Source organism: Colobus angolensis, unplaced genomic scaffold (genome assembly GCF_000951035.1).
Source record: "Colobus angolensis palliatus isolate OR3802 unplaced genomic scaffold, Cang.pa_1.0 Scaffold230, whole genome shotgun sequence".
Taxonomy (NCBI): domain Eukaryota; kingdom Metazoa; phylum Chordata; class Mammalia; order Primates; family Cercopithecidae; genus Colobus; species Colobus angolensis.
Genome location: NW_012115489.1, coordinates 385651 through 396099, shown reverse-complemented (window position 1 = coordinate 396099; position 10449 = coordinate 385651). Strand labels below are relative to the sequence as shown.

Below are 10449 nucleotides of genomic sequence, written 5' to 3'. Positions count from 1 at the left end.
GGTGCCGACGGCCGCCGCTTCGCATGGGCTAGGGGTGAGCTCTGTTCCGGAAAAGGCCGCGTGGGAGGGGATGGGGCCTCGGGGGGGTGAGAGGCGGGGCCGTGCGGGAGGAAGGCGGGGTTTTGGCGAGAGAGAGGCGGGCCGCGCAGGAGAAAGGCGGGAGCTTGGCGGAGAAAGAGGCGGGCCGCGTGGGAGGAAGGCAGGCCTTAGTGGGGAAGAGCAGGAGGAAGGCGGGGCCTTGGGGTGAAAGGCGGGGCCTCTGCGGGGTGAGAGGCGGGGCCACGTGGGAGGGAGGCAGGGCCACGCTGGTGTCATTGTGAGGGACACAAATGGCGGTCAGTGTGAGTGGCTGCCGACCTGAGGGCTGAAGGGGGAGACCGGAGCTGGGATGGGAGAGGATTCTGGAAAATATCTGATTAGAATTTATCAAGGGAGCCTCGTTTTTATAGATGAGGCGATTCAGACTCCAGGTGGTCAAGTGGTTGACTCAAGCCTTCTCAGCTAATGCAATAGCAGAATTCGGTTCAAGTTTTTTATCTCAATTTTTAATTCCCTTCAGCTGCCACTTAAGATCTCTGGTATTGATCATCTTGACCAATATGCATGAGAAAGGACAGTTAAGATTATTTAAGCTGAAACAATTTAAAAGGGAAGCATCGACACACTTAAAAATAATGAAAAGCTTTACCACCACCATGGATGAAATTGTGCTGATCTATCCATCACTCTAATCCTAACTTTCTGGCCTCTAATCCTACCTTTCCAAGATCGGTTTAGGTTAAGAAAGCAGTTAAAGGATAGTATTTAACCAGTAGGTTTTGGTTGATCTGACTAGCTGTATTACATTGTATTACAAGATGGAAGATCTGCACAACTATTCCAAACACTTTGATAAGGTATCAAAATAATACCATAATTGTTATTAAAAATGCATTAATACGCCAATATATTTCACTAGAATGTGGAAAGTCTACATGCATCAGTTAGGTGTGGGTTGTATTTACCAACCACGTATGGTTAGCTATGTTGCTAATATCTATTGCACAGGGTTGGGGTACCCAAGTGGTTTAGGAAGGTTATCCTTCTCTTCCCCAATATGCTGCCCCCGGTAAAATAAAAGAAACCAACGCTAAGCTTCATCAGGTTACTTCACATACCACTGACCAACCAACTCACTACTCAGAATTCATACACTTTCCTTTTTTCCAGAGGAAGACTCTACACAGTCTCAGTTAGTTGGTAAATTGGTAATGGATAAGGATGGAGAAGTCTGAGTATGGGGGAATATGAAACCTTCCCCCTCTTGAGAACAGAATTGGGATGGTGGGTGGTGGGGATGCGGGGGGTGGGGGGGCAAAAACAGATAAGGGAAGTTTCCCTCCAACCTAATTTGGAGTATTTTCTCCCTCCAGCTTAATTTGGTTTTGGATACAGCCTCTAGGAATCACTTCTTTTACCTTCTGAAGAAAGAGGAATTTTTGCCTCTAACATTGTATAAAGGTAACTATGCTGGATATAAATTTCAATCTAAAGGAACATCTTGACCAGGCATGGTGGCTCCTGCCTGTAATCCTAGCACTTTGGGAAGTTGAGGCGGGAGGATCCCTTCAGCCCAAGAATTCAAGACCAGCCTGGGAAACAGCGAGAACTTGCTTCTACAAAAAAAAAAAAAAACTAGCCAGGCGTGGTGGTTGCCTCTACAAAAAAAAAGAACTAGCCAGGCGTGGTGGTGTGGGCCTGTAGTCCTAGCTACTTAGGAGGCTGAGGTAGGAATACTTGAGCCCAGGAGTTACAGCCTGCAGTGAGCTATGACCACACTACCGCACTACACCCCTGGGTGACAGAGCAAGACCCTGCTGCTAATAAAGGAACATCTTTTGTTAAACAGGTACCCTTTAAATGACCACAGACTTTAGAGATGTTCCATTCCAGAAGAATTCTCAAATAAGATATCTATATAATTGTGAAAGGGAATTGGAGATGTAAGGATACCTCTATATGGAAACTGTTAACTGAAAATTGTGAAATCAGAAATTACACCAAAACTGCACAATGCACACATCAAAAGCACAAGTTTGTATCTCTACTCAAACTTCCAACTTGTTGATGTAGTTTATAACCTATAATTAACCTGTTCCTGAGATGTGGATGTTTCAAACCAAATTCTGAATACGGCTGTCTTATTTTTATCCAAGACTATATTCAACTGCCTAAATAAAATAATGGCCACTTCGGTTTTTTTCCCATTTAACCAGATTTGGCCCTAGTCACATACAAGTATTTCAAGTGAACCTCTGACCTGAATTACCTGCATAATTTAGATGACTTCAGGATTTCAAGTTTCCTAATTTAGACTATTTCAAGATAAGTAGCCAATTAAACACTCAGGAAGGCCGTTTTTAACAAAAAATTTAAGGAAAAAAACCATGAATATTGATCATTCTGCCTAAAGACTTAAAATAATAAAGACATAAAATGTAAGTGAACTAGGAAAGATATCTACAATAAACTTACTATATAAAAGCACTTACAAAATCAGTAAAAGACAATCCGACTACAGAAAACCATTAGTCCAGTCAAAAAAGGATAAACCAGTAACTAATTAAAAAAAAAAAAGTTTTTGTTTTTTTTTAACCTATTAAATCGACAGATTCTTTCATGCATAGTGAAACTGGTAAGGGGACAAGGAAATGAACCCTCTAACCTCTAGCAAGGTTATGGTGGTGGAGGGAGCAAGCAAAAAGTTTAGAGTTCATAATCTTTAACCTAAGTTGCACTTCTAGGAAACCAAAAGTGTTGTATAAAAAGACACATGTAACATATATGGATGAGTATTCACTACAAGCATCGATACCAGCAAAAAAAAAAAGGAAAAACTGTAAATACTGATTACATAGCTATGGTACACAGAATACTATGCAGTTAGCAAGTCAACATGTAGAACAAACACATAGAAAAACAATCAGTGTGCAGTCAAAAAAGCAGGTGATGAAACAGCATGTGCAATTTCATTAGATGTATGTGTTATATATTATTGTATTTCTATCTGTCCATGTCAGCAGCCACCTACCTCCATGGTCACTGGTACTCAGAATCTTTTCTTTCCCTGTTACTAATTTACCCATATGAAGCCCAGTGCCCCCTTACACAATAAGCAGTTTCTCTTTCATGTGGGGAAAAATTCAAATGTTCTGGTATCCCCTCTAACAACTGTCCTCTTTTTTTCTTCTTTTACTATTAGTTTTCTAAATAAGTAATCTACACACACAGTTTCTAAAATAAGTATATAATATGGCCCGGCTCAGTGGCTCATGCCTGTAATCCCAGCACTTTGGGGGCTGAGGCGGGCAGATCACCTGAGGTCAGGAGTTCGAGACCAGCCTGACCGACATGGAGAAACCCCAACTCTACTAAAAATTACAAGAAATTAGCCAGGCGTGGTGGCACATGCCTGTAATCCCAGCTACTTGCGAGGCTGAGGCAGGAGAATTGCTTGAACCACCAAGGTGGAGGTTGCGGTGAGCCGAGATTGTGCCATTGCACGCTATCCTGGGCAACAAAAGCGAAACTCCACCTCAGAAATAAAATATAATAAAATAAAAAATTTACAAAGTGCTTTCAACACAGACATTAATGCATTTGATTCTCAAAATCTAAACATTTTAATGTCCTCTTTTCTGAAGTGACAGATCAGAGGTTAGTTCTTCTGTGGCTTCATTAGCTGGTGACTCAGAGTAAAGTAAACTTCAGTGAGATGCTTTCCTTTCTACCAATCTACTCCTACTTTACCATCCACAACCGATGCTCTCGAAGTGCTGAATGCTTTTACAAATAATAGAACCTAATAAATGTCTGAATTTCAGCTTTGCTAAACCAAAAATTCCAACCCAAGAGAATAGGCTACATTAAGTGTGCTACATTTTTAGCAATACAAACTTTAAAAAGAAATCAGAAATTAACTTATGAATTCTGGTGATATTTTATTTAGAAAAAGATAATCACTGATTTTAAGATCTTAATGTTTCTTCTAAATGCTACACTAACTAATTAGACATAAGATAGTATCAGATAATAAAAGTATTTACACATTGAATACAAAATAAATACAAAGTAACTGAAAAACAAATCAGGTTTCCATTGACTTATTTTTTTTCCCACTGTCCATCCTCTGTTTCATTTTTCTTTGCCTTTTGTAAATCCGTTTCTTTCTTGCTTTCAAATCAACTTTTGGCTCTGGTTTTACCCACTGTATTTCTATTGGTTTCTCCTCAGCTGGCGTTACAAAAACATCTGCAGTGGGATCATGTGGAAGAAGAGTCTTCGTCTCTTTCTTTCTCAGTTTTTGCACATCTTTCACTTGCTGCTTCTCTCTGTATTTTGCAGCTGTGATGGATCTTATGACACGCCGATGCTAAAAAAAAAGTTTAGATGCTTTTGAAATAAAAATAAACATTTTATGTAAGGCAAAAACTTTCAGTTATGAACCTTATATCCCTTCAGCCAGTGTTATGAAAAAAAGGAGTAATTTCCAAATCTCTATGCAGCAAAAACCAAATTCAGTTTCACAGGTAATAAAACAGCAATTACTTTACAGAATCATTTTGGTCAAAGGGTTCTGGTACATTGAAGACTACTGAAGAACACAACAGCTTACCATGTTTGGTGACTGGTAGTGAGGATTTTCATATAAAGTTGGTCCTCCAAAACTTCCCTGGAAAATCTTTATGAGATTTAAGACAAAACGAGGTCCTATTTCTACAAGAGCAGCATCTTCTTCTATGATCTTTAATAAAAAGGAAACATTTCGTTTTGGTTTGGTTACATTATTCCAAAAAGGTATACTGGCTATAACCTCATTATAAATGTGCCTGAAATAATTGATAATTCATAAAATCAAGGTGGGGGTGAAACTTGGTAAATGCCAAATCATCAGTATTTTCTGAAATCTATTAGTACTTATAGGAAGTTGTCATGGAAAAATGTTTTTTCAGTGTGTACTTTTCAAATTGAGTAATCAGATTTTGGTTCCTCACAATGCATATATCCTTGAAAAACTGTGGTTAAATAGGATTTTAAAATAGTAACCACTATTAACAAAATGTATTAAAGCATATTATGGGGGAACTCTTGAAACATAAATCAATCCCTAAATTGTTTATAAATCTAATTCAAGATAGATTAAAAGGATATGTGGTCAAATTTATTTAATAGCTACTGATTATGGAATTAAAAGATGACTTCTGAACAACAAGTACTTATGTTATCTATTAGTTTAGGCATGTCTGCCCTCAGAGGTTAAGAGGATGTGTTCAACTCACATGCCAGGTATCCAATATAAAATATGCAGAAAAGAGCTCAGTTTATGTCACATGCTGTCTAAAATTTTGTTCTTGTTCTCTTCCACCTCTTCATCTTTCTGCACTTATCCTGCCAAACTCCTGTTTCAAGATTTCTAGAATCACCCCTTCTTTTCTCCTGAATGAGTCACTGTATGACTCATCATCTAACAGTTGCCACTGAATGCCTTCTATAGCAATTACATTTTGCTAGGTCTTAACCCTTGAGGTGGTTTCAAAGCTTTTAGAGAGAAACTTATATTGTACTGTATCCTTTACAGCACTTTCCACAGATTAGGAACCCAAGTATCTCATGGATTTTCAAGCTATTCCCTTTCTATAAAGTGAAATATATAATGGCTTATTAGGAAATCCATACTCTGTATCAACTAACAGTCATGAATAGAAGTAGGTAGAGATCACTTAAAATATAAGACAGTACTTGCAGTAATATAGTTACTTGCAGCAATCTCTTTAGGGAAAAGGAAGCTATTTAAAACAAAAGGATTGTTTGCATTTTTTGTGTGTGCAGACCCTGTATATCCTTATCTAAAAGTTTAATTAAAAATTGACCATTTACAGTGGCTCACACCTGTAATCCCACCTACTCAAGATGCGGAGGAGGGATGATCATTTGAGGCCAGGAGGTTCAAGATCAACCTAGGCAACACTGCGACACTCTATCTCTAACAAAAAAAATTAGGCCGGGCGCAGTGGCTCACGCCTGGAATCCCAGCACTTTGGGAGGCCAAGGTGGGAGGATCACCTGAGGTTAGGAGTTTGAGACCAGCATGGTCAACATGGTGAAACCCCATCTCTACTAAAAATACAAAAATTAGCCAGGTGTGATTACGGGTGCCTGTAATCCCAGTTACTCAGGAGGCTGAGGCAGGAGAAGCTTGAACCCAGGAGGTGGAGGTTGCAGTGAGCCGAGATTGTGCCACTGCACTCCAGCCTGGGCAACAAGAGCAAGACTCTTGTCTCAAAAAATAAATAAATAAATAAATTTAACTCAGTTAAAAAGAAGGTATAATTTAAAAAATCAAGTAAAGCTTACCTGAAAGTTCCGAAACCATATCCTATTATCCAAAATGGTGAAAGTAAACACATGGTCCACGAATGGTTGGCTTTTGGGATGATACCGTGGTGTACTAAAGATCTAGTTTAAAAAGTGTATGTTAGTTCCTTATTCCAAGATATATCATGTATATTTTGGATAGCTAAGAGATTTACCTGAATTAAGAGTTCTTTTAACAAAGCATAATGTGGTAATTCATCAAAAGCCTATAAAAATAAAGTAAGCATATTATTTAACAGTAGATTGCCTTGTTTAAAACTGTTTGCTCATTTGTTTCTATAACCTCATTATAAATGTGCCTGAAAGAATTGATAATCCATAAAATCAAGGTGGGGGTGAAACTAAATTGAATTACACAACTGCATCTACTAAAAACAGCCATGCCAGATAAGAAAATTAGACCTCGTACACTGAATGAGAAACTTACAGGGTCAAAAGACAAAAGGGGCCGAGAACCTTTCAAACAGTTTCCAGTCATCTTTAGTTCAGCAAGGGTATGAACTAGAAAAATTACAACAAAACAAAAATAGTTACAACTTTTGCACAACTACTTCAAAAGATTATTTTTAATTTCCTCATCTAAAAAATTTTATTGAGTCAACTTACTATTTTGAACAAGGAATTTAGCAGATGGTCCATGAGGTGAATTTGAAAGCCTGAAAGATATGGAGGAAGCTTTTTCAACTGATTAGCGAATGTAGTCAATGCTTACCACCTATTCACCATAAATAATATGCTTATATTCATATATTTAATTTTCTTTAAAGGTATCAAGTTTTGTGAAATCAAAAAAGTTTTATTCATTCTCAACCTCTTAACATGAAAGACTAAGTGTCTATAACATAAAAGGTACAAAGAACAAATCCACTTAAATAAGTTTAAGCAATATCTTAATACATTCTCTTACCACATATAGAGATCTTGTTTTTTCTTAGCTTCAAAATAGATGCATTTATTACAGTTCTTCATTTCACAAACCTAAAGGAAGCAAAGTATAGGAAAATGAAGTAGATAATATAAGTGAGAACTAAAGTAATTATATGTGATTAATATCATTTAGATTATCTCAAAAATACCTAACCAGGCTAATAGGCTACAAAGACCAAAACATTTATTTATTCACAGAAGGAACCTTTAAGTTCCTTTTAGGTATTCTACACAAGGTAAACTAGATGCTCTGCCCATATCTTGGATGAAATTATCTATCATATTTTTGGGCCTAGCATCTAAAATGATCTCATTTCTTATTACTGGAAACTTCCCCCCTCCTCTTTTTCTTTTTTTTTTTGAGATGGAGTTTCGCTCTTGTTGCCCAGGCTGGAGTACAATGGCACGATCTTGGCTCACCGCAACCTCCACCTCTCAGGTTCCAATGATTCTCCTGCTTCAGCCTCCAGAGTAGCTGGGATTATAGGCATGCGCCATCACACCCCGCTATTTTGTATTTTTAGTACAGATGGGGTTTCTCCATGTTGGTCAGGCTGGTCTTGAACTCCTGACCTCGGGTGATCTGCCTGCCTTGGCCTCCCAAAGTGCTGGGATTATAGGCGTGATCCACCACACCTGGCCAGGAACCTCTTCTGCCCATAGTCCCATGTACAAACTACAAAGACTAAAAATAGATAAGGAATACCACAACTAATCTTATGTTGATCCTTCATAATCAATCTTCTTAGCCAATCTGATGAAAATCCAGTCCTTACAAAACTAAAAACATCCTTTTTAATGATTATTTTGGTTTTTAACTTTTTAGCTTTTTGATATTAAGATTACAAAACTTAAGTTGTTCTTCATTTATACTATCATTTCTGGTGATTTGGTTCTATAAAGTCATTAAGGGATTGGGTAAAAAGCCTAAGTATATAAAACCTATTTCAAATTAAACTTCAATGTCTTCAAGGCTTACAAAAGTCACACTTAAGAAGATATAAAAACATTACAGGAGTGAAGTCTTGTATTACTGTAGTATTCATAAACCCTAATTAATATAGTACTCATAAACTCCAAACTATTTAAGACTTTAAACCTGACAACTTATGAGTGGATGAGGTTCATGCTTGTAACCCCAGCACTTTGGGAGGCCGAGGTGGGTGAATTGACTGAGCAACCCGGCAAAGCCCCATCTCTACTAAAAATACAAAAAATTAGCTGGGCATAGTGGCGTGTGCCTGTAGTCCCAGCTACTTGGGAGGCCGAGGCAGGAGAATTGCTTAAACCCAGGAAGCAGAGGCTGCAGTGAGTTGAAATCATGCCACTTCACTCCAGCCTGGGTAAGAGTGAGACTTTGTCTCCAAAACCAATTAAACAAATAAACCGTGACAACTTAAAAAAAGAAAAACTTAGGTCCAATGCTTTTGTTTCTTATTGGTCTTAGAATAAACACAAAAATGGGAAGTTTGTGCCACTTCTGGGCCTTTGTAGTTGCCATTTTCTCTAACTAGATGGTCTTTTACCATATTTCTCCTTCATTAAATCTCTCCTCAAATATTAAGTTAAACATCATCCCTTTGAACAGGTTTTTCCGGTCTAGTCTCAGCTGTTGAAAACCTAAAACCTGCTTCATTTCTCCTATCTTTGCTTGAAATCATAAACCTTGTTTATGGCCTGTCTCCATCAGAATGTAAGTTCCGTAAGGGACATTGCTCTGTTAAACAGTTTCTGCAACACATAGAATGATGTGGTATTATAGCAGAGGTTCAAAAATTTGTGCTCTAAAGAAGGCTAATAGTAAAAAAAGATCCTAATTCTTCTAAGTTTTGAAAATTTTGCTTTAAAATGTAAATTTATGTTCTGTGCTTCCAGAGGTTAAAAAAATATACATAAGTGTAGTATACTTTGAAAATGTAACCTATTCCTATTTTGTAATACCTTAAGAGCAGTTCCACACAAATCACTTTTAATACTGGCAAAACACTTTTTACCATGTGGGTTTTCTACATATATAGATATGTTTAATCGACTTCTTATTTTACTTTATATATGCTGACTGATAATTTTTTGAGTACCTACTATGGATTTAGCATAATACTAGACACTACGGGGTTAAAAAATGGACATAATCCTTCTCCTGAGATTTCAATATGCTTGTTCAGACAAAATAAACAGAAATGACTGAAGCACTAAACTGTAGGAGAAAAATCTGGAAGAGCAGTTATTGAAGAGTTAATAAATCGTGTCTGAATAGTTTTTACAAAACAATTTTTAAAGTCACTGAATGACTTATTTTTGAAATGAGCCACTGTTAACGTTTTTAAAATATTTTATTGCAATTACTTTCTAAAATTACCTCATTAATCACAAATAGCTTATCCTTACGATCCATTTTAGTATCTAGAAAAAGAAAAAAAAGACAAAGCAAGTAAATTAAAGGTGATTTCAAAGTTATTTCAATCAAACCACATATGCTATCTAAAAAATAAGTGTTTTTACACTCTTCAGTTTAAAGGAGATTTTATTATTAATTTTCAAAACAAGACCTGAAAACAGTCGCTTAAAAAATCTTGACTCTTTGTAAATGTAAAGAAAATAAAATATAGTCTGTAAGAATTAGAAATTATAGCGTAAGCAGTGTTTCTCAGTATTTAGGTATTTTAGGAATCCTTTTCAAAAATGGGAAAATTCTCATAAACCAAAGACTGTGTTAAAGGAAACTAGTTTCAATGAAAATATCTTTCACTTGTTAATCATAGATGTCAAAGAAAACTGACTTTATGCCTGTGTAACAAATCTGCACATATACTCCTTGAATCTAAAAAAAAGTTAAAAATTTTAAAATAAAAACACAAAACCAAAAAAAACCCCAAAGCACCTCTCAACATAAGCACAAATATGATGGCGCTGCCACTCCACTGTTCTAAACTTTTTTTTTTTTTTTTTTTGAAAAGGGTTTTGCCCCTTGCCCAGGCTGAAGTGTAGTGGCACAATCATGGCTCATGGCAGCCCTGACAAAAGAAGAGAATTTTATGTCCTAATAATACAGATTTATAGATGCATTATATTCCTACACTTCTTTCTAAACTTTTTTTTTTTTTTTTT

At 36.8% G+C, this 10449-nt stretch overlaps 1 protein-coding gene across 2 annotated transcripts in view; it reads right to left on the bottom strand.

Moving 5' to 3' along the window:
- Positions 1 to 3951: 3951 nt before the first annotated feature.
- Positions 3952 to 10449, bottom strand: part of BRIX1 (BRX1, biogenesis of ribosomes) — a 10431-nt gene continuing 3933 nt past the window's right edge. The window contains exons 3-10 of one of the 2 annotated variants that reach the window (XM_011944332.1): positions 9701 to 9744; positions 7322 to 7392; positions 7021 to 7070; positions 6842 to 6915; positions 6570 to 6620; positions 6394 to 6495; positions 4655 to 4783; positions 3952 to 4411 (exon numbers count right to left, since the gene is read on the bottom strand). In XM_011944332.1, the coding sequence (XP_011799722.1) occupies positions 4127 to 4411; positions 4655 to 4783; positions 6394 to 6495; positions 6570 to 6620; positions 6842 to 6915; positions 7021 to 7070; positions 7322 to 7392; positions 9701 to 9744 (806 nt within the window). In that variant the 3' untranslated portion in view covers positions 3952 to 4126. The remainder of the gene's footprint in view (positions 4412 to 4654; positions 4784 to 6393; positions 6496 to 6569; positions 6621 to 6841; positions 6916 to 7020; positions 7071 to 7321; positions 7393 to 9700; positions 9745 to 10449) is intronic. The other variant, XM_011944333.1, reaches the window with a different exon arrangement.